The 23,098-nt window shown below is 44.5% G+C and overlaps 5 protein-coding genes across 5 annotated transcripts in view; 2 read left to right on the forward strand and 3 right to left on the reverse strand.

The window, feature by feature from the left end:
• Window positions 1-258: 258 nt before the first annotated feature.
• Window positions 259-5,286, forward strand: LOC6727487. Its single transcript, XM_002102831.4, has 4 exons — window positions 259-550; window positions 2,323-2,450; window positions 4,271-4,668; window positions 4,742-5,286. Exons 1-4 carry the CDS (start codon window positions 487-489, stop codon window positions 4,863-4,865), a joined length of 714 nt encoding a protein of 237 aa, XP_002102867.1. The 5' UTR covers window positions 259-486; the 3' UTR covers window positions 4,866-5,286.
• A 677-nt stretch (window positions 5,287-5,963) lies between these two features.
• On the forward strand, window positions 5,964-14,794 carry LOC6727488 (phosphopantothenate--cysteine ligase). Its single transcript, XM_002102832.4, has 5 exons — window positions 5,964-6,759; window positions 8,015-8,458; window positions 11,599-11,784; window positions 11,847-11,984; window positions 12,256-14,794. The coding sequence occupies exons 1-5, from the start codon at window positions 6,634-6,636 to the stop codon at window positions 12,301-12,303; spliced, it is 942 nt and encodes a 313-aa protein (XP_002102868.3). The 5' UTR covers window positions 5,964-6,633; the 3' UTR covers window positions 12,304-14,794.
• LOC6727490 (probable cytochrome P450 12a4, mitochondrial) lies at window positions 14,740-16,998 on the reverse strand. Its single transcript, XM_002102834.4, has 4 exons — window positions 16,852-16,998; window positions 16,210-16,700; window positions 15,702-16,149; window positions 14,740-15,640 (listed from the first exon to the last, which is right to left on the reverse strand). The coding sequence occupies exons 1-4, from the start codon at window positions 16,921-16,923 to the stop codon at window positions 15,041-15,043; spliced, it is 1,611 nt and encodes a 536-aa protein (XP_002102870.2). The 5' UTR covers window positions 16,924-16,998; the 3' UTR covers window positions 14,740-15,040.
• A 439-nt stretch (window positions 16,999-17,437) lies between these two features.
• Window positions 17,438-19,499, reverse strand: LOC6727491 (probable cytochrome P450 12a5, mitochondrial). Its single transcript, XM_002102835.3, has 4 exons — window positions 19,347-19,499; window positions 18,735-19,225; window positions 18,235-18,682; window positions 17,438-18,182 (listed from the first exon to the last, which is right to left on the reverse strand). The coding sequence occupies exons 1-4, from the start codon at window positions 19,416-19,418 to the stop codon at window positions 17,583-17,585; spliced, it is 1,611 nt and encodes a 536-aa protein (XP_002102871.2). The 5' UTR covers window positions 19,419-19,499; the 3' UTR covers window positions 17,438-17,582.
• A 667-nt stretch (window positions 19,500-20,166) lies between these two features.
• The window catches only part of LOC6727492, a 37,616-nt gene continuing 34,684 nt past the window's right edge, over window positions 20,167-23,098 (reverse strand). The window contains exons 4-8 of the mRNA XM_016175569.3: window positions 22,365-23,042; window positions 22,141-22,286; window positions 21,938-22,075; window positions 21,114-21,880; window positions 20,167-21,055 (exon numbers count right to left, since the gene is read on the reverse strand). Of these exons, the coding sequence (XP_016034077.1) occupies window positions 20,644-21,055; window positions 21,114-21,880; window positions 21,938-22,075; window positions 22,141-22,286; window positions 22,365-23,042 (2,141 nt within the window). The 3' untranslated portion in view covers window positions 20,167-20,643. The remainder of the gene's footprint in view (window positions 21,056-21,113; window positions 21,881-21,937; window positions 22,076-22,140; window positions 22,287-22,364; window positions 23,043-23,098) is intronic.

Raw genomic sequence — 23,098 nt, forward strand, 5'->3', positions numbered from 1 at the left:
GCCTATAAATATTTTATTTTCTAAATCATAATGTCCTACCTTAATATATAAAAGAGCGCATATCAGGAATAAAATTTACTAAATAATAATAATAATAATAATAAATAAAATGTTAACGAGCAAGGTGGTAAAATCCGAGCAAAGTTAAGAAAGCAAAGTAATTTATTGGTTTCGACTACCCCCAACAGTCAGCCAATGTTACTACCTCGATCGGTTAACAGAGAGTTAACAGAGTTGGGGTTAACGCGGCTGGCTCTCAGCTTGAGTTTGTCATTCCGCACGGAAAGCTCGTCGCGAACGCACGTAAAACTGGGCAGCGGAGAAATAATATAAACATTTTCAAGTTGGCCCGCAGAATAAGCCGAACGAGCGCTTAATCATCCAAAAGAGTCCAGCGATCGAGTAGCGCGTAACCTGTGCGTGAGTGATAAGGAGCTAATTGATAAAGGAAGTGACGGTGCCCGCATATCTACATAAATTCGCAATATGGCACTGCGGAAAAGTTTGTTCTTCAGCAGCGCACTTCTGTTGGTTCTCCTGCTGGCGGAGTGTAAGTACCACGACAGATAAAAAGATATATCCACAGTGACAACGGGCGCAGCAAGATAGATAGATAGACCCAAACAGAGACACGCACACTCGATGTTTCTCCACTTCTGCAGCGAAACTAGTTTGCAGCGCAGCTGGATGGGATCGAGATGGAGCGGCCACTTGGCTAGACAGCTAACAGTTTACGGTTCACCCTTTGCCTTAAGTGCCAGGCCAAGATCGAAGACCAGGTCCGGTTCGGGCCGCCTTTGTGGCGATGCCCGCCCGGCTTACAGCGCATAAATATGGGGTTTTATTGAATGGCTCGACCGCCCGCCGTCCCGTCGCAGTGAATCGTCGTCCATCAAGGTTCCGCCAGGTCGCGAAATTAAATTGCAAGACTTTAATTCCATGGGGGGACTCCATCCATCCAGCTGGCTCGCAGTGCAGATAAGATTTCGCCAGGCCTGCTGCGCTATATTGGTAAATGATCGATACGCAGGCATTGTAAGTTAACAGTTGTGGTCAAAATAATAGGCAATGTGGTATAGATCCTGCCAAAAGATGGGTAATTGGGCTTCAGATTTTTTATTTAAATTATTCAGTTCTAATAGTACTATTTGTTAAAATGAAAGCTTACATTCCAGCACTGTATTTTCATGTTTTTTTTAATTTTTAAGTTAGAAAACCAATTATTTTAATTTAAATATCATCTGGCCATAGGTTTTTTACATAAACCCTAAAATTTCCATACTTTTACTGCATATAACCAACGAAATTACTTTATAACAAATAACTACCGTGCTTTCCTGCAGATTACGAGGTGTCAGAACTTTATGAGCTGGGTCTTAACTTATATTATTTGTGGTAAAGATGTTAGCACCCCCAACTTACTGATAAGAAATTCCCGACTCTTTGACACTTGTCAAAAGTGGATCAAGTTTTCTTCGGTTCGAGGCTTTGGCCTATCGTCACGTACTGAATTCAAAACTGGGTGACTTACGAATGTCGAATGCAATAAATTGCAAGACATCATGGCTGTATCATGTGCTTTTTACCAATTTAATTGGCTTTTGTTTGTGGAATTTTTGGAAGCTCACCAGCTAACGCGCGATTTTGACGCGATTCGTGAGCGGTTTATGCGAATCCCAAAGCGATCGGCATTGGCGAATCGTTTGTGGCATTAGAAATGTGTTTATTGTCTGAGTTCTGCTATATAGTATATATATATATACGGACAGGTTTGCAAAACAACCATACGTATTCAAACAAATCTTCAGGTGTACAGTGGCAGCGATTAAAGTAGGAATGGAATGAATATAGCTGGTTATTAAGTTTCTGAAAACAAGATATAGGATATATTGCTATTAAATTCATTATACAATATTTTTACGTTGCACATGTTTTCCCTATTTTATTGAAGCCAGCATTGCTATTTCACTGACCTCGTCTGTGCTAATTAATGCTGTTTTTTTGGGCCGCAACACGCTTTAACTTTGTTTGCCAGCAAGCGTAACCCCAAATTCATTGTCAACTGATAAAAACCAACTCGTATTGTCTGGGTCTGGTTAGTTCTGAATAAAATCACAGTTGGCTGATAAGGAAACATATCTGCAATTTGGCTGAAAGGTGCTAGTTGCGGAATCTCGGGGTAAAGGGTAAATATTTGCGCTTCCCCTGAAACCGAGAAGATCTGTGTTTTCTCATTCAGGTAGCACGATAAGCTGTAACCAAATACCGGCTAATTCAACCGAATGCATTATCTCATTTCGGCTTAATTGCTTTCTCTTTTAGCCCAAGCCAAGCCCTCGCAGGATTTAAGCAAACCGCAGACGAAGGAGGAGCTGAGCGATCTGGCGGCAGGAGCTGGAGCAGCACGAGGAGTGCCGGTGGCGGCCAAAAATAAGACAGCTGTCGTGGAGGTGAGTTGGCCAAACAAAACGCTGGGCATGGGTAACTGGGCCAGGCCAAAAGAGAGCCGGGCAACGGGACAACTCGACAAAGCCAGACCAAAACCACTCCGACTGGAATCACACTGGACGCACTGACGCACTAAGTAACGAACGACCCCAGAAGCTGAAATACGAGCCAGGCCAAATGCATTACTGCATTTCGGGTTTATTTTTACCCAGAACCGGAAATTTACGCTTTTTTCAAAATGTTTATTTACTTTTCACTTTGATTTAAATGCAAAAGCCAGCAGAAGACACGCGCAGCGTTCGCCTTTTAAGGGGCTGCCAAGAAACGCTTATAAAGACAAAAATAAAAAAGCTCACGCACAGTAACTTTGCATAAAATTATAAGAAAAAAACTTGGTCTAGAGGGGGGTGTGCCCCCCTGAACGCCTTAGTCACGAAACTCCATCGGAGTGGAGGCATTATAATTGCGGGAGATAATACCCCAACCATATTACCCACACTTGGGTGAGTCACCATGGAATCGGATTCTAGGTAATCCCTCCGGCTGTCGTGACGTTTCAATGAATGAAGTTTAGAAAACCCCTTTGGAACCCCACAAGGGTAATCCCCAATCAGATTACGAGTTTCGAGATCTCCCAACTCGATCTTGTCACCTTTTTTTGCTTTTAATCGTTAGTTGTTAACAAATCGGCCAATTACACGAGATGGAGCGGCTAAAAAGCAAATAAGATTGAGACAGAGACAGTAAAACCAGTCACGTATTGTTACTGGCAATTACAAAAGTTTGTATCTCGATCTCGACGGTCATCGGGGTCAGCAATCTTCATATACAAAGGGCAATTGGGGATACAAGATACAAGTTATAGTAAGTGAGAGTGATCTCTGGTAGTCAGCATTTGGCAAAACAACTCATTAACATTCTTCATGGAAAAATAGTATGGGTAACCTAACACACATATTATGCAAGATAAGTTCGAGCGACCTTACTGATAACTTGGCTAGTTTAGACAGCTGGAAGTGAAACTAAACCGAGATGGGTACAATTTCCATAGCTGTTTCGCTTGGAAAGCAGACTCTGTTATCACCTTAACTCGGGTAATTGAGACATAAGTAAGGTGAGTCTCTGCTTTAGGTGATGATTAATATTTGGCTTACGCAAAGCCTCGAAATTTTCAGTTGTGAGTCAGCGAGGCTTCCGATTTCCATGGATATATTTCAGTTTTAATTGTTAGTCTCGGTTACCATGTCAACACTATCTGGCTTAATAGAACACTCAATTTTAAATCGGACTGGTTTAAAACTTGTTTAATAACAGGGGAAAGTAATGAGTCAAAACATTAGCATATTTATAAAGCAATTACAATTTGATTATGACTATTTTTAACAATCTCTAAAATTTCTACTCATGAGAAGCACTTTGCAAGCTACTTTATTCGCTTGCATAAGTAAAGATGATCTCAAAAAGCTATTAGGCACTTTAAAAAATATTAAACACGCCCCCACAATTCACTGACTTTGGCACCGCCCACTTTCAAATGTGAGTTCCAAATTCGGCATAGAACTCGCATAGAATCACGTGCCGTTTGAAAATCAATTACTCAGCCGACAGTGAAAGCCGCAACGATGACACGAGCCTTCTTTTGCATACACAGGGAAAAATAAATTGACGCAATGAATAAATTTAATAGATACACACGAAAATATGACAAATAATTAGTGAACATACGTTAAATTCAGCTTAAACATGTTGATCGCTTGGTAATGAAGCTTGACTAATATTAGCATGTTATACTAACTAAAATTGTATTTTATTTGAATTGCAGGATACTCCCTACGATTCCGACTCAGAGGCGGAATCGGAGGAACAGCTGCATCGGTCGTATCCCCACCGCGACGAGGACCAACTGAATTCGGCCACCAATTTGGTTTTGGCACAGAACTACAAGTACGATGTGGAGATCCTGGAGTCCGGCGATGCCGACCAGGACGACAGTAGCATGGATGACGTGGACGATCTGGAGGAGCGCTTCAAGGGACGCGGTGTGGTCTTCAGCACGGACACCGAGACCTTTGCCTCCGAGAACATCGAGATGAGCCCGGTGGTCATGCAGCCGAATGCGGTTAGCCAGGGACACGTGCTGCTCGGCGTCGTGGTGGTGGCACTGGCCTTGGTCTCCATCGGCCTGTACGCCGGCCTGGTCATATGGCGCTCGCACCTGGAGTGAGTTCTCCTGGCTAATTGCTCTAATTTCCAGAGTGCTAATTCATTTACCATCTCTTTTCACCATCACCAGGCAGCGGTATGGAATGCGCGAACGACTGGTCAACCACGACTTGGAGGAGGAAGCGGCTGGTGTCGACGACGTCGATTATCACGTCTATGCACCGACCACGACGCCGGCTACGCCTAGGGCGTAGTCCGTTTCGAAATCTGGTCCGATTCAATTCAATTCGATTCGATTCGATCCGATCCGACGGTGGGCTTCAATTGGACCTGGTTTCGGTTTAAAGTGCACACTCACCACACAATTCAGACGAGACGACGACGACAATTCATCGCAGCCTCAGCCGAGGATGGTGGAGGTGAGACGGTGCTCAATCGTCTAATGTATGCCATAAATTTCCACGACAAGCTGAAAAGCATTCCGCTTCCCAATTACACTCTAATGGCGTTGCTAAAGGTCACGCCGATTTCTAACAGCGCAGTTGACAAGACCAATTAGTTAGTAAGTTTCTGTGATATTGTTCTAGAGATTCTTTTGTACGTCCTTGCACTAACAATACGCATAGAACCCAAGTTGGTAATCGATAATAAAAACTATACGTAAATGTAAATGAATATTTTACTTCGGCGTTTTTATTTTGCGGTTTGAATTTAATTTGTTCATGGTGAGTTCTTGTAAGTTACCTCTTTCACAGCTGCTTAAGACTCTTTTATAAATGAATTATAAATGAATAAGCAATTTAAAAATATCCAAACATTATCACATTTTTTGGTTTGATTCATTTTCAATTTTATTGGATATAAATCTTTACAAGTCTTGTTTACACTTAACACACTCAGGTAAGCCATTAAATCAAAAATAACCACACAAAGAATGAGTTACACACCCAATAAAATGAAACAGAATAAGGCACTTTTGGAGTTAATATGTTATCATAAATTTACTTTGGTTTTATTTGTAATGCAATCTTTTATTCTTTCTTAACCTTAAAATAAAAGATTGTACCAAGATTTGAATTTGAACTAGGCGCGCATTTTTAATTACCAACACTGAATTAATATCTAAAGCGCAGCCAACTTAGCTCAGACAGCTATGGGTACCACAAGATTAAGAACTAGTTCACAAACATGAATATTCAACAAAAACACCTTCAAGCTGACAGATAACTAAGCAGAAGTGGCTGCCTTCCTCACTTAATAGGTAAATTACACTTTTATATGGCTTCGTTAGAATGATACATGAAAAAATGAATCTTGACAAGCAACAAGTTTGCTGCATGCGCCGGAACCAGTTCGCGATGCCCCCAATTCGTCCCTATACAACACTGCAATCAGCTGTTACCTGGCCAACGCGTTTTTTTTTTTGGCCTGCACTTTGAACCCCGAGGTTTCGTGCGAATAAAGATACGGATTTGAGTGCGCCTGTCCGCATTCCCGCTCGTCCCGCTCCGCCATCCAATCGCCGCCCATCGCATTTTCGGTTCAGAATCCCGCGGACCTTGCTGCCGTGCACATCGCATCGCATTTCCACAGCTGCGTTTTTCAGTATTTTCGTTCGCTCTCTCTCTCTCTGCGGTTTTTTAAGAGCGCTCCGTTCCGCTCTCCCTCGCGCGCGCTCCCCTCTAACGGTTCCATTGATAAGCAGCGCCATCCGCCGCCCCTGCCCCGCCCCCTGCCGCACATATTCCGCCCCTCGCATTTCGGAAAGTGCAAACCAAAGCAAAGCAAAAGCAAAAGCAAAAGCGAATCAATCAATTAAGATAGTACGCCGAATAGTGCAGTGCGTGTGTTAATTAATTTTGGTTGCCATTTCGCACATTCTGTGTTTATTAATTGGCAGTGCATAGTTTCCGGCGGAAAACGGCAACTTTCCGTTCATTTTCGAGCTTCCGTTTGTCGGCCAATTAGCAGCAGGTCGACAAAGTTAAAAACAACAACAACAAGCGCAAAGGATAAGCCAACATGACGCACTGGGAGGACTTCTACAACACGCACCTGCCGCCCGCGGACTTCGAGGACAATCGCTCCCTGCTCAAGGAGTTCTGCGAACGGCACAACAAGCTCCAGAATCGCATCGTCCTCGTCACGGTGAGCTGGGATGGTCCAAATCCGAATTAGGATTAGGATTAGCTCTTAAGAGCCACTGTACTCCCTTAATTAACTGCCCAAGCTGGTGAAAGCTTTCATGGGGCATTAAAAACAAATGTGTAAAGTGTGGAAGTGAATAAATTTAAATTGGCTAGAACAAAGTTCGAAAATGTTAAACACATGCAGGGGCACAAGCCATGCATAAACAATTAGCATTTTGTGAATTGAAAAAACAAAAATTGCTAAGTGTTTTTGGGACATACTTTAAAAATCAAAAAAACGCCTTTTTGGTAGTTTTTAATTTAAGATTTTAGATATTTAATCTTAGTTAAGTTTCAATAACCAACATGTATACACGCTTTTCCTCTTAAAAAAGCTGCTATGCATGAATTATATATATTGAAAATATCTGAAAGTCTTGCAGATTCTTTATTCGCCTCCTAAAGCTCAAAGTTAAATATGAAATTATGTGGGTCAACTGGTGTTTATTCACTGGGGCCAGCCTAATCCGAACATGATTTACGCAAATAGTTAAGAACGAGCCACATTAGTTTCTCTCTATAAGATTTATGGCCAACTTGCTGATTTATTTGCCTGATTTGAATTACTAAATGCTGCTAAATATGTCTGCTTTGTTCTAAGTCATTGGATTTTATATTAAGGGGAATTTGGTTATCTTTATTTTTTTTATTAGGAATTATTGTCATGATTTTAACAGAACTGTTGTTGTGCTTAAGAAAGAAAGCTAAAGGGGAGAAAATACATAAAAAGATACATAACAAGAGAGAATCAGTCGAGTTTTACGACTATCAGATACCCATAACTAAGAAAAACATAAAAAAATATGTATTTAATATTAGTAAAAATGGTTAGAGAGATCGTAGGCGTCACTAGAAGCTGTATATCTAAACTGAATTTTTTTGCTTAGGCAGTTACAAGAATCACAGCGTTCATACGGACAGAAATACGGACAAATGAACGGACAGACAAATTCACCCAGCTAGTCTTTCTGTTACAAGGATTTCAGCGATTCTAGTATGTCCTTTGAATTCTACAAGTAAAGGGTATTACCTCCACGGGCATTTAACCCCAGTTTTTGAACATGAAAATTGAATAGAGAATAGAATTTAAAAGTAGCTTTAATTGCAGCATGGCAGGTGAGGAAACAGAATAAATAATATTAAATAGGAGCAAAGAAAAGAAATACCATAATTAACTTTATCTAATAGAACCCTTATTTGTGCTACAATTCCAGTCCGGTGGCACCACAGTTCCCCTGGAGCACAACACGGTGCGGTTTGTGGACAATTTTAGTGCTGGAACGCGCGGCTCCGCATCGGCGGAATACTTCCTCGACCACGACTATGCCGTGATTTTCATGCATCGCCACAAGTCGCTGGAGCCCTTCACGCGCCACTTCACCGGCCAGCAGTTCTTCGACATGCTGGACATTGCGGACAACAGCCAGAGCTCGACGATAGCCATCAAGCCGGACTCGGTGGACGTGTTTGCTCCGGTGCTGGCCAAATACAAGATAGCCCGCGAAACGCAGATGATCCTGTACGTGAACTTCACCAGCGTGGTGGACTACATGTGGCTGCTCCGCGCCGCCTGCGAGTGCCTGGCCGCCTTCGAGGAGCGCGCCGTGCTCTATCTAGCCGCAGCCGTATCCGATTTCTACATACCCGAGGACATGATGGTAAGATGAGACTCCGGACGATGCCGGATGAGGCGGGTGGGTGGTCATATGGGAAATCTCGTAATTGATTGCGCTCCTCACTGCGACGAGTGCGGAATGAGTGAGTGGAAATTGGTTTTTATCGATTCCCAAAGCTGCACTGCGGAAAATTAAGGATTTACTACATTGTACCTAAAGTAAGGCCATGGCATAGTGATTGTGCATTCGTATCGATTTTCAAAGCAGCACCTACTAGTTGACATTGCGAAAGCGTCAATCAAAATGCGGATTTTGCTGATGCATAGAATGTATGTATGTATAATGCACTTTAAACTACTATTTCCTCGCAGTGTGTTTCTAGTTGTTTTCGCTGCCCTTGTGCCTGGTGCTCCTTCCGATTCCCGGTCGCTGTGCAAGTCCCCGGTCTGTGACACATTTCCTCTCCACATTATTGACGTTCGACTGGGCTAAGTCAACTATGGCTGCTGCTGCTGCTGCTCCTCCAGCTGCTCTCCAGTTCCTCCAGTTCCATCCGCTGGCCAGCAGGAGCCTTATCACAGGCTGTCAGTGTCACTCACGCTGGCCTTGTGGCCTTGTCCGCCAGCAGCCTTAACATTGTCATCGTATAATTTGATTTGCATAATTTTGCTTGTTAGCGTGTTTCTGTTCCACGCTTCACTAGATTGCCGCCACGCCTTCCACCCATCTAGCGCCTTTCTAGTCTCCTTTCACCTTTCGCTTTCATCCAGCCCTCTGTTCATTCAGCTGGGTGGTGTTTACCTGTCAGGAGCCCATCCTCCGCCGTCTGTCAGCTGACTTGTTGGCGCAGCAGCAAAAGGCTTTCAAGTGCATCAAATGTCCATTGGTGGGGCGTGAATGGCTCCGCATGTCAGCCCTTCTTATTTACCTGCCCGTTTTGCATTTGCATACCACATCCCACATGCATTTTATTCGAGTGCACAGTCGAGGTCAAAGTTATAGCACTCCAATCATTTTCTAAAGTTTTCCGTCGGTTTTAAAGCTTTGCCAGTTTAAATCAATAGAGAAATGCAAAGTATGCTGGAAAGTATGCTTTGGAAATGTTCTACAATTAATTTAAAAGTATTGAAGGATTATTTCTGGGTAGTACACAACTACAATCTATTTAGAGCAACAAATTTAATCCATCGACCTGATGTTCTCACACAATCTGTATTCCACTTGCTGGATGCTATGGTCTTGCCACCGCCAGCCATGTGAGCCTGATTCTGATTCCGATTCCGAGCATCGTCGTGGCATTTCCTACGCCTTGTTTCCGCTCAGCTCGTGCATTTCCGTTTCGCTTTTTTCGCTTAAGACATTCGCCCGCCCACTTTGTCGCTGCCTGGAACATGTGTCTATCTGCACGTGTGCCTTGGCCACAAATGGTCCGTTCGCTTGATTAAATTGTTAGTTGCTCTCACGGCACATTGCCTTGGGTGAAATGTGGAATATGCCGAAAATGGCGCAAATGGCCTGTTGATGTTTATGCACGTGTCTACTCAAATTTATGCGCATATTTGGCATCATCTTTGAGTGCTGCTCGGAGCCTTTCGCCGTTGGCAATGCGATTTTCCCACAATCGATTCGAATTTGCATAATAACATCTCGGGCGATGTATAAATAGAAGCAGTCAAGCTCGATGCATCGAAACTGAAGCGCGCTCAAGCGGTTTTTCGAGTGGTTTCAAGGACTGCCTGCCAGCTCAAAAGTAGGCAACTGAAATCTATTTTCCCCCATTAGCTAGCTGGTCGGACAGAGTTGCTTGGAAAATTGAAAACTCATTCCCAGAGATCGGGTCGCCAGCTCGTTAGCCTTAAAGCCAAGGTCAGCGCCCATACTGAATTTTAACAAGTCAAACCGCAGCCCAGACACGTTTGCCAAGCCAATTGGCAAAGTTTGTCGTTGCTTACATAGCAATTGGCTTATGTACTGTATATATACTGTATATACTTTCGAGATGATACTAAAAATTGAATTTCACAATCGCATCAACGCGACGCACACGCCTCCCCGAAAACATGGCCTAAAAGCCTTTACAAATTTATGCACCGGAAGTGGGGCGGGAAAGAAGGCAACTTGCTTTACAATTTGAATTAATTCAGGACCCGGGGCGGTATGTACCGAATGTACATACCGGTGTATGTTGAACCGAATGTAAATTGTACTCGTAATAAGTAAAAACAAACAGAAAATTAAAAGAGTAAACTAAGCGGCGGCAGGACAAAAGGCGACGTGCCGAAATCCGCAAATCAAATCAAAAGTGCGCCTCAACGCACGTTCATAGTGTAGTTGAATTCTTTTGGGGGGAAAAGCGGCAAAGCGGGAAAGCTGGAAAAGCAAGTAAAACAAATTCAATGTCAACAGCTGCTAGCATTCCCCACGGAGCTCCACGACCCAAAAAACGTTCCCCAAAAGCTTAAAGTTCCCATCGCATTTCGCATTTCCTTTCGCTTTTCGTTGTCAACTTAGTGCCTTGAGCTACATTTTTCATTTCTCCTCGCCCAATGTCCCGGCTACTTAGGCGTGTCCGTCCGGCTGTCCGTACGCCTGTCCGGTTGTCCGACCGCATTGTCCGGCTGTGCCCGCTTTTGTGTGCCGGATAAATGAGGCTGGCCAGCAGCTTAGAGCAGCTTACGGCGTTGCCCAGTTAATGAGAACAGACAGGGGGCGCTCAACAAGTTGCTGGCAGCCCACATGGCGTATGAGAAATATTTTTAGCAAGGCTTTAAAAAGAACCTTGCCCAGGATGTGCAGCCAGGCGTTTGTCGTTAGCTCATTACGGCTGAGTTATGCTTTCAATTAGTTGTAATTCATATGCCACGTGGCGGCAACGAAAAAGAAGCGAATAAATACGCAAAAAAAAGCGAAAGCTGAAAGACAGCCCTGGCCTTTCATTTCGCTGTTTGTCTGTGTATTTTGCAAGGACACTTTGCTGCCCGAGTGTGCGTGCGAGTGTCTGTGTGTGTGCTGCATTGTGTGTGCTCGTCCTCTCCATTTAAGAGGATGTTGCCGCGTTGGCTTTTGTGGGCAACGAACCAGCCAACCACCGAACCAATCCCATCGCGTCGCATCACATCGCGTATACGCAACGTGGTCCCATCATTCCATTAAAACACTAACCGCTGTCAACGGATTTTCAGCCCACCCACAAAATGCAATCAGGAGATGGAGCGCCGACGATTTCGCTGCAGCTGGTGCCAAAAATGCTGGCCCCCCTCGCCAGCTTGTGGGTCCCGCACGCCTTTGTGGTGTCCTTTAAGCTGGAAACGGACGAGAGCCTATTGATTGTGAAGGCACGTGACAGCCTCAACAAATACAAGCACAAGGTGAGTTCGCTCGCAGCCGGCCACCTACTACGAATCCTAATTTCTTCCGCGTCATCATCCAGCTGGTCATTGCCAATGTGCTGCAGACACGCAAGCATCGCGTGGTGTTCGTCACGCCCACAGATTCCTACGAGCTGCATTTGACTCGCGAACAGACGCTGCAAGGACTCGAGATCGAGGAGCCCATCGTGGCCGATGTGGTAAGTGAATAAGTGCCATAATAACTCAAATGTGTCCGTTTCGTGCTTAAATGTGCATTAAAGCAGAGTAAGTAAAAGTCGGGGAAATTCAATTAGTGTTTTTAAATATTTAAGCAGGTTTTTGAAGTAACTATTATTTTAAATAAGCTTGCCTAGCATGTTCAAAGATTGCTTTTAAATAGTTCTGATAGTTCATGAACCATTCATTATTCGCCTACTTAACAAAAATATATTTGAGGCTCAAACTAACTTCTTTTTATGCTTTTTTCAGGTGCAAAAGCACGGCGAGTTCATCAGCAACGCTCAACAGCGCCAATGACCGTTGTCGATGCGCCGGAGGCCACAGACGCAGCATCAGCATCACCACCAACAACTGGCCACCGGTGACGAGGACGAGGATGGCGGCGATCTGGATCGGGATCCGTATTGCGTGACCAGCTCGCATTATTGCCGCGTTCTGAACCCGGGCACGCCAGGCTTTGCCCGCAAATATTGAGCAGGTTATATAGTCCATAGTGTATACTGGAATGTGGATGACAGACATTTACATTCGCTTCATCCTTGCCCTTTGACTTTGAGTTCCCGCCACAATTTATCTGTCTATTTATGGTCGCGCCTCATAATTGAGGTGGCACCGCTCCATTAGTCCATTCTCCTGTTGTTATTTTTTCTTTTTGTATTAGTTAATGTATTGGTCTTATTGTTGCCCTGAGAAATGATGTCACTTGTATGTATCCGCCATTCCCTTGGCTCCTTTTCTTATCTTCCTTTGTTTGCCGGCACGTTTATGTCATCGAGTATACGCAGCGTGTTGCGCAGACATCAATAAGCGATTTTGATTTATGTTTGTGACAGAGCTTATGATGCTTATACATTTAATGAAGCATCGATCCGGCGCACTGGAATTTAAATCCCACACAGCACGTGTGTTTTGATATCCTTAAATCGAAATAGCGACACGCTGCATGCAATCGCAATTTGCCGGACGTTGTGTCCCTGGACAACTGGTGCTGGTGTCAGTGGCAGGCGACGCGACAATTGATTTGCTGTTTTGCATATATGGGTTGGAAAAGAGTGGCAGCTTTGCCATGTCTAATGTCCTTGTCGGCTCAAATTTATGGCGGCCCAAGCCTTGGCGCCTGTCTATCCCAAGCAGGTCAAGTGCCACCGTGCAAAGGTCAGCTTTGGTGCTTTAACCTCAAATTGAGTTTGAAAGCGGCGTAGCGCAACCTAATTAACATCCCACACTCACACAGGCACTGAGTTATTTCTTGGCCAGGCTGAGATAGACTGGCGCTGGGGCCTGGCTTGCCACATCCGTATCCTCAGGGTCCTTTGCGGACGGCCGCCTTTCCACGTTTTTATTGCATGTTATGTCGTTGCCACGCCCGTCGGCCATAAGCTCCATGCCGCCCGTCTAAACGGGCCTGTGGTGAAGGGTTGGTGGTGGATTTGTATCCTCCTTTCATGGAGTTGTAACCACTTCCGTCCCGCCCGCATTTGTGGTTTAATTTTTCCAGCCCACAACTATGCAGTGCTTTGTGTGCCCGCCTGTTTTGTTTTCGTTCGTTCTGTGGGCCGGGCAAAAAATTCACATTTCTTTGTGACGTCGGCTTTTTGTGGGTTTTGCTGGGATGGTTGGCCGGGTCTCTGCGTCGTTGGGGCCTGCATCAAATTAAATTTTATTGCGCTCGCACGCACCGCAAACACCGGCCTGGGAACAGATACCGAACAGGGGAAACAATCACACATGTGGCTTAGGACTTAAGCCAGGCTCCGCATTTCCTTCGTTTTCACTTTCCTGTTGCTCGGGGTTTTTATGGCCTCACCTACCTTAGTGTGTGCACCCACATATCAAGACTCCCCCCATGTGTACTTCTCCCCGCGTATATCGATTGTGCATTAAAGTATAAACATAAAAATTCAGTTTGCCAACATGAGTTGCGTACAATAAAATATGTATAACTAGCCAAGTGTGCGAACAAGATGGGAGCTGCGGACGGATGGTATTTGCTTTTACTGGCAAATGGTGTTTTTCTTTCTCAATGATTACTAAGAGAATACTTAAGCATGCCAACCATAAATAAGCTACTTAAATAACAAATAAGTTTTCGAACCATACATGTAAATTCGAGAAGAACCTCTCCATATCCGTAACTTAGGACTGCATTTGATGAACGGTCAGTCCGGATAAATTCTTAGTGAAATTCAAGATTTATTAAGCCTAAGTACATGAAGGAATTTCAATAAAAAAGAAAATCAAAAGTTCAACAACTCTTCAAGTCATCTACATATATAAAATCTATTCTCTATACATACATACATGTACTATATTATCCAATCGAGGAATAAAACCAAGTGAACCAATTCGTTAAAGTTTCAATATCCAATTTGGACCAACCGATAAGAACAAAATTAGAAAAAATACGAACAAGCTATATATATATGTGTATATCTCGATGTATACCTTAAAATTTAAAACGAAACAAAGGAATTTCCATTGAATATTTACTCTCTACAAGCATTTTGCCCTCTAAGCTAGATACATAACTATTTTATTGTTGAAAACGAAAACACCCAAATCCTATTGTACGCAATGCAGTTTTGGTCACTGCACCTGCCCTCTTTCTTACCGGAATCCATGAGCTGTTTAACTGTAAAACTGTTGTAAAATGTTTACCAAAAATGTACCATATGCCGTACTAAGGTCTAGTATCCGTATACATATACATCTACAAAGATACATCAATATATATATATTTGAATGTGTATTAAACTGGAAATGAAATAGCTTTAAATGTATAGACAAACGTGTGTGTGTTTCATTTACTAATGGATTGGGAAACATGCCATTTTTAAACCATAGTATTTATTTACATACACCTGCATTAACTTTATAATTTCAGACACTTTAATATGATTTTTGTGCTTCCAGCTCTCTTATCATAAGTTGTCTCGTTGCCTTAGAACTATAATGGACTGGCTCAATGGTATCACAACAATTATATCTTGACCATCCATAAATCGCTTTTACTTCTGCCAAATTTATCTATAGCTTAGTTGGGTAAATCGATGAATTTAAACTTGAGCGGAATATTTGGCAAGTTGATCAATGCAGATCGGAACGCATTCTCCGTGGGATAATTGAACTCCACGTTGAAGTTGCGAATGAGACGAGCGGTACCCAATTCCAGTTCCATTTCCACGATGCGTTTGCCCACGCACATCCGAGGTCCAAATCCGAAGGGCAGGAATACGAATGGATTCGTTGACTTCAGTTCATTCGCCGGACACTTCGATTCCGAGTCCTTGGGACTGCGCAGCCAGCGTTCCGGCAGGAACTCAGATGCTTGTGGGAAGTACTCATCCCTGGTCAGGGCGTTCAGAGGAACGATGTTCACGTAAGTACCAGCTGGCACTTGGTATCCACTGAGGACAGCGTCTCTGGAAAGGACGCGAGCGTTTCCCACAATCAGGGGATGCAATCGCTGGGATTCCTTTATGCAGGCGCGCAGATAGGGAACATTCTTCATTGATGCTTCCGTAAACTCGGAATCCTTGTTGGGCAGCACCTTCATCACCTCCTCCCTGAGCCTGGCCTGCTTCTCCGGATTCTTGGCGAGGCACAGCAACAGCGCCGTAAAGGTGCTCGAAGTCTGGAATACAAGATGTTAAATTAAAGGACGGCTTTTGAAGATCGTACTACCAATAACTCACCGTATCAACTCCTGCCATTAGCATGTCCATGGCCATAACAGTGGCCACCTTTCTGTCTACCTTCAGCAGTTTCTCGAGCACACTCTGTTCATTCTCCGGACGCATCACGCCCTCCTTGGCCTCCTTGTCCAGCCGTTCTATAGCCTCATCAACGTAGGCCAGAGTCACTTCCTGAATACCATCCAAAGCTCTCATCAATCGCTTCAACTTGGGAGTTTTAATGTAGCGCCAGGGCGAGGGCTTCATTTCCAGATCGGCGGATACTATAAAGAACTCATCCAGGTAGTGGAAAAGCTTGAGTGCCTCGCTTTCCTTATTTGAGTTCTTGAGCAAGCCCAGTTGCTTATCCAGGGCCACCACGGATACGGATTCCAAGGTCCAGCGGTTGATGGTGTCGATGAAGTCATCGGGAGCCTCAAGAGTTTCGGGATCTCTCAGTTCAAGAATGCTGTAGAGGAAATGGGATATCTTAAGAATATATTTTACTGCATTTGTAAATGTATCTTACCGCTGAACAAACTCCTGGTTGACCTGCGACATCTTCTTGTAGTACAATCTCACATTTTTGGGCTGCATAAGCACGGGATTTACGACGGTTCTGAAGTCGCCCCAGGGCTTGCCCTGCGAGGGAATGACGCCCATGACGCCCTGGTAGAAGTCCTTCCTGTACTCCTCGCGGTGGTAGAGCAATGTATAGTTGCCTGGACGATTGGGCCACACTCCCTCGTTGCGAAATACCACCTCGAAGTCCTCGGGATTGTGGGTGCTCAGGAATGGTGGGTTACCCATAATACCTGGCATAAAGAATATATCGCCGTAGTCCTGTCTCATCGCCTCAAACATCTCCATCAGTTCCATGTTCTTGTATTTCCCACCCGGCATGGACATTTTCATCGACAGTGCCCACATATTGAGTCGAGGGATCTGCTCAAATGGCTTTGCCTGCAGCCATTCCGAATCCTCTCTAGCTTCGGCAGTTGCCACATTAGTTTGCCAGCGCTGGAAATATAATTTTTTTGATTTAATATTTTGGAGCACTTTGTATGCTGAGAAATTAAATAGCAAAATAAAAATATGAAGCAAAAGCTGCTCAAGATAAACGGACTGATAGTTCCCAGATTAGTTGTTTATTTTAAATACAAGCATTCACCTTTTGAGTGGCGAGCGAGAGAGTCGCTTTTTGCGACTGAATTAATGATAGAGCACTGCGCACTTTAAGCATTTTCGCGATGATTAGAACTTTTCCGGCTCACCGCCCAAACAAAACTGTGAACCGAGCGTTCGTTCTACTGGCTTTAAATCCTAAGGCCGCGCGAGCTTTGCCGCTTAATTGGTTGATAACAGCACACAAACAGAGAGATAGCGACCCCACGGAGAACGGGCGTATAAACAGGTTCCGGAGAGCTTATTTGGTAGTTTATAAAAAACAAAACCATTTATTCAATTAATAATTGAGCAAAGAGTTCGCTGGTTTCTAATCAAATTTAAAAAGATTTTAGAGCAAGTATGCAGAATTATTATATGTTAAATGGAACTATATAACTATATAACAAACACATATAACTTGGGGGTTGCCCCTTTCATATCGGTCAGTGTCAATGCCAGCAATTTTTTGTCACCATGACTATTAATAATTTCCATGCTGGGGAAATGTATGGCCATAGCTATATTCTCTCTAGATATTTATTAGTAAATGTTCGAGGCGTTTAATTTCGAAATTTTTGCAATAGTTTTATTTCAAATATTTTCATTTTTTTTTAGTTATATTTTCAAACAGAGGGACTTAATTACTTTTCATTGCAATGATGTATATATGTAGAAAAAGCATTCGTTTAACAATACTTATTATCTTATCACAACAGATATCTAATATAAAACACATTATTTGGACACATCTGTAAACTTAAACTTGAGTGGTATATTGGGCAGGTTGATCAGAGCGGAGCGGAAAGCATTCTTTGTGGAATGGTTGAACTCCACGTCGAAGTTGCGAATCAGACGAGCGGTACCCAATTCCAGTTCCATTTCCACGACCCGTTTGCCCACGCACATCCGTGGTCCGAATCCGAAGGGCAGGAATACGAATGGATTCTTGGTCTTCAGATCGTTGGCTGGGCACTTTCCGGCAGAGTCGCTGGCGTTTCGCAGCCATCTCTCCGGCAGAAACTCCTTGGGCTTTGGGAAGTACTCCTCGCTGTAGAGGGAGTTAATGGGAATCATGGAGACAAGGGTACCAGCTGGTACGCGATAACCGCTAATTACGGAATCCCTAGTCAATCCGCGGGCATTTCCAATTACAAGAGGGTAGAGGCGCTGGGATTCCTTTATACAGGCACGCAGATAGGGTATATTCTTCATCGATGCTTCAGTGAACTCGGAATCCTTGTTGGGCAGCACCTTCATCACCTCCTCCCTGAGCCCGGCCTGCTTCTCGGGATTCTTGGCGAGGCACAGCAAAAGCGCTGTAAAGGTGCTCGAAGTCTGGATAGCAGCAAATATATTATAAACTCCATAAATTTGTATGATTACTTACAGTATCAACTCCAGCCATTAGCATATCCATGGCCATAACGGTGGCCACTTTCTTGTCAACTTTCAGTAGTTTCTCGAGAACACTCTGTTCATGTTCCGGACGTTCCACACCCTCCTTGGCCTCCTTCTCCAAGCGTTCGATCGCCTCATCCACATACGATAGAGTAATTTCCTGAATACCATCCATTGTTTTGAGCATTTTCTTGAGCTGTGGTGTCTTGTAATATCTCCAGAGAGAGGGCTTCATCTCCAGATCGGCCGAGTGCAAGAAGAAGTCGTCCAGGTGCTTGAAGAGCTTGGTTGCCTCGCTGTTCTTCCCCGATTCCCTGAGCAGACCCAGCTGCTTATCCAGGGCCACCACGGATACGGATTCCAGAGTCCAGCGGTTAATGGTTTCCAAAAAATTGCCAGGCACCTCCTGAGTGGTGGCATCTCTTATTTCTTTAATGCTAATGTCAAATATTTAAATGCAGAAAATTGAGAAATGTTTTAAGTACATACAGCTCCACAAATTCCTGGTTAACCTGCGACATCTTTTTGAAGTACAATCTCACATTCTTGGGCTGCATCAACACGGGATTCACAATGGTGCGAAAGTCACCCCAGGACTTTCCCTGCGAGGGAATGATTCCTTGAACACCCTCGAAAAAGTCCTTTCTGTAAACCGTTCGATGATAGCGCATTATATCACTGCCCGGTCTCAATGGCCACACTCCTTCGTTGCGGAAAACCACCTCAAAGTCCTTTGGGTTGTGTGTCATCACAAAGCCATCACTTCCCATGATTCCGGGCCAAAAGAATATGTTTCCGTAATCCTGGCGCATGGCGTCAATCATTTCCGTTATCTCCAAGTTCTTGTACTTCCCACCGGGCAGTGCGCTTTTCGCGAATAAGGACAAGATATTTGCCTTCGGAATCTCTTCGAAGGGTTTGGCCTGGAGCCATTCCGGATCGTTTCTGATCTCAGCTGTTGCCACATTTGTCTGCCAACGCTGGAAAGTGATCCAATCAAGTGTTAGGTATTTTTCACGTTAACATACACATTATTGTATATTCTCATTTCAAATTACTCGTGAATTGCCACTGTTTTTATAACAAAAATTATTTGTTTACCTGTTGACTTGCTGAGAAGACGGTGGCTTTTTGCGACTGAAGTATATTTAGTGCGATACGCCCTTTCAACATTTTGCGCGTTGTCTAATTCACGGTCAAAGTGAAACTACTCATACCAGTTGTCTGTTTTATAAGCTTTATATATCTGTGGGGCCGGGCGAGCTTTACTATACATTTGAGGAAAACAACAACCTCAAAGATACTTTCGGAGAGAGAGAGCAGCAAACAGGTTCGCGTTGAGAATTGCTAACGAAAACATATGGCAAACATTCGGTCATTAAAAGATACATATGTATGTAAATTTCTGGGTCTTAGTTCCGACTAGAATATACCTCTTTTTAAATGTATCTTTAATAGATAAGAACTAAGCATTAAATAGTGGTGGAAAATTAATAAAAGCTCGACAAGTGCATAATATATGTATATTACATATGTAATAAATATCGACATATGTGGTATGACCATTAATATCATAGGTTTTCTGACACATGATAGTTAAAGCCCACTATCTTGTATACCCAAAGTTATTCGAATCAAATAATGAGCAATATCACTGATGGGATTTGTCAAATCTATTGGCATAGGTTCAAACCAATTGTTCGGCGAAAGAGAGTGAGTTTTTGGCCGAATATTTTATCTAATCAGCTGGCTTCCTAACGCCAATTCAGCTGACAAACAGTTTTCAATTGCAAAACTTAAGTTTACGAGTATCAAAAATTGCATCAGAAAATTTGAACATTCGATCGCTGATTAGGTTGAGGTACGTATTTTTTTGACGCGGAATATGATTATCTTTATTGTGAAGAATAAAAGTTCTGTGTTTAAGATTTCCATTTATTTATTTAGACTGTATTTTATTTATGTTTACCATATATTTATGTATGTATTTGTTCAAACACCAAAAAGTTTAGTTTTGCTTATCAAATTGTTGGCATACCCATAGATAGTACACAGTTGCTATATTATGAAGTATACAACTTTTCGTCCTCGAATAGTGATATATAAATATTCGTTTAGATTAATGACTTAACAATAGATTACTAATAAATTAGAGTTGCACAAATCGTTTGAGTTTGCATTCGTTAAGCATATTTTTTTACATGACAATTTCCGCGCGAAACAATTTGGCACGCTGGGCAAAGATATAGATATATGTACGTATAGTATGTTTTTATGGAGCGATTCAGAAGATATTATTCGTTGACTCTAAGGACTAAGTGTCTATGACAGTTTCGTATAGTATTTAAATGATAATTCCTTTAGCGTTGAGCAGGCTTAACTAGCAGGCTGAGTGGAACTAATCCTGGCTGGCAGATCCATTCATCTGCTGGTAGTTGCACACGATCTTTGCCGCATCGTTCATCATCTTGGCCGTGGAGCGGACGAGGAACATCAAATGACACTCGTCGTAAACGGTCAGCTCGACCCGAGTTCGCACCAATCCGTGCAGAACGGTGGCCCTCTCCAAGTCCAGCCAGCGCTGGAGGGCTAGCTCCCGTTCCTTAGCGGATCCGGTGAGCGCCACATCCGAAGGGCCCCACAGTACGAACTCCAGCACTGCCTTCGCCTTGGACAGGGACTCGGCTCGCTCCTGCTGCAGAATGTCCGCCAGGATGGGCGTGATCTTTGTGGCGGGCAGCATGTCGGTCAAGGCCGAGTGGGCACATTTGCAGAGCGTACCCATGGGCTCGTCGTCGTCATTGTTGTTTCTAAATTGGCAAAGCGGTTATCAGTAAGATTTATAGACAACAGTTGATCTCAACTCACCCCTGCAGCACACAGAGTCGCGCCTGGGCGTCCTTGTTGTCCATGTCCTTGGACAGCACCACATTGGACAGACTGAGCGGCGTCTCCTCGATCGCCTTGGCCTGCAGGTTCTTCATTCCGTTGACCAGCTGCAGCATAATGAAGGCCACCTCCCGCGTCATCACATCATCGAATGCAGGCATGGCATTTGCATTCGTTGACCCATCTTCTGCGCCCATCGAAGTGGCCGAGGATTCTTCGTTCAGTGTACTTAGATTCTGCACCGAGACTACATTCCTAAGATTGCCAGCAATGGAACCATTTCCATCCTTCAGGCCACTGAGATTTGGAATCGAGCCGCGGAAATTGAAGTTGCTCTTGTCCAGCACCTGCGACTTGCCCTTGAGTATTGATCCGATCGATTGCAGGGTCTCCAGCTGCAAACGGGGCAACACCGAGATGGTGGCCTGCAGCAGGGTCACCTCCGTGGAGGGCATCAGCGGCAGTTGATAGCTGGGCACCAGGTCACAGAATTCGGTCACCGGGTTGAGCACATCGCTCACTCCGCCCGACAGCTGGCTGAGTTCCCCAGCCACGCCGCCCAGCTGGTTGCAGTCGGCCGACAGGGCCAAGGTCACGGGCGAGGAGCTCCACAGGGCGGCATGGAAGGCCTTCTTGCCCACCACAAATGCTTGGGTTCCCTCCAGAATGGTAAAGTCCTCGTAGCGCAAGTTGATGGCATTGGCCAGTGGACGCAAGGCGGCCGGCACCACTGGAGTTTGCTGAAGCTGGTGAGGAATAGAATTAGTTTAATTGTCTTAAATTATTAGTATGTATATGCCCACCTGATCTAGCACCTGGGCGAGAGCCTCGTGATTGGCCACCACCACGGCGGTGTAGTTATCCTCAATGGTCTTGTGCACGACACTGCGTCCCTTGCGCATGCGCAAACGATTCGTGGCCTTGCTGCGGTTCTTGTTGGCCTGCGAAAGTAAACGTTTTTAATAAGTTTATGCCTTGCTGTAGTTAATGTTAAGATTGAATTCACCTGTGGCATGCCCCAAACGCTGTCGTTGATGTCCGTGGCCACATCGCCGCCCGCCTCGCTACCGTAATAGCTGTACGGAGCATAGATATCGAACTCGCCCACCTCACTGCCCGCATAAGAGGCTGAGATGATGCGTGGAATGTTGGCTAAAAGTAGGGATTAGGGATTAGGGATTAGACTTTAGTTTCTATGAGTTTTTTTCTAGCAAGGATCTTATAACCTACCCAAGCTGTTGTTCAATCCGTAGTTTCGCACCGGTCCGTACTCGCTGCGCGAATAACTGGCAATGGAGGCCGTGTCCGAGTAGATGTTGTTACGTCTCGTGGCCTGGGTCAATCTCTGGCCAGCCACGGACAGATCGATGTTGCTGCGCGTGGGCGGCGGCGGAGGAGTCGATGTGGAGGGCGTGGGTGTAGTATTTCCATTGGCAGCTGGCGGCGTCGGGGAGCCCATCTTCACGAACTCGTACATGTTCTCATAGTCGCGCTTGTCCTTCAGATAGCTATCGATGGTGCTGTTGATCTTGCGGACTGAATCCTTGAGACTGCTGCGCTGGGCAGCATCCGCTGCATCCATGGAGCGCTGCTCGAAGATCTCCAGTTTGCTGGAGATCGACATCTTCGGTTCGCTCTTCTTTTGGGGCATGCGCTCAAAGGTGCTGGTCCTGCTGTTGGCAGTCGATGCGGACTTTCCTGCCTCCTGACCACTGCTGCTGCTGTTGGCATTGGTCTTCCCCAGCGTCTTGCCCTGATCCGTGGCTACATTGTCACCGTTTGACGAGCAAATGGAGATAGTGTCGGTGAGGACTCCGCGCTTGCGCACCAGTTCCAGTTGGGCCTCCCTTTCCCGCATGCTGGCCGTGCGCTCCGGCTTTCTGGGCGCAATCGATGAGCGGATTTCCCCTGTGAAACATAGAAAATTTGAAATTCAGTTAAGTGAATGATTCCTTGAGATGTAT

Source organism: Drosophila simulans, chromosome 3R, assembly GCF_016746395.2.
Source record: "Drosophila simulans strain w501 chromosome 3R, Prin_Dsim_3.1, whole genome shotgun sequence".
NCBI classification, from domain to species: domain Eukaryota; kingdom Metazoa; phylum Arthropoda; class Insecta; order Diptera; family Drosophilidae; genus Drosophila; species Drosophila simulans.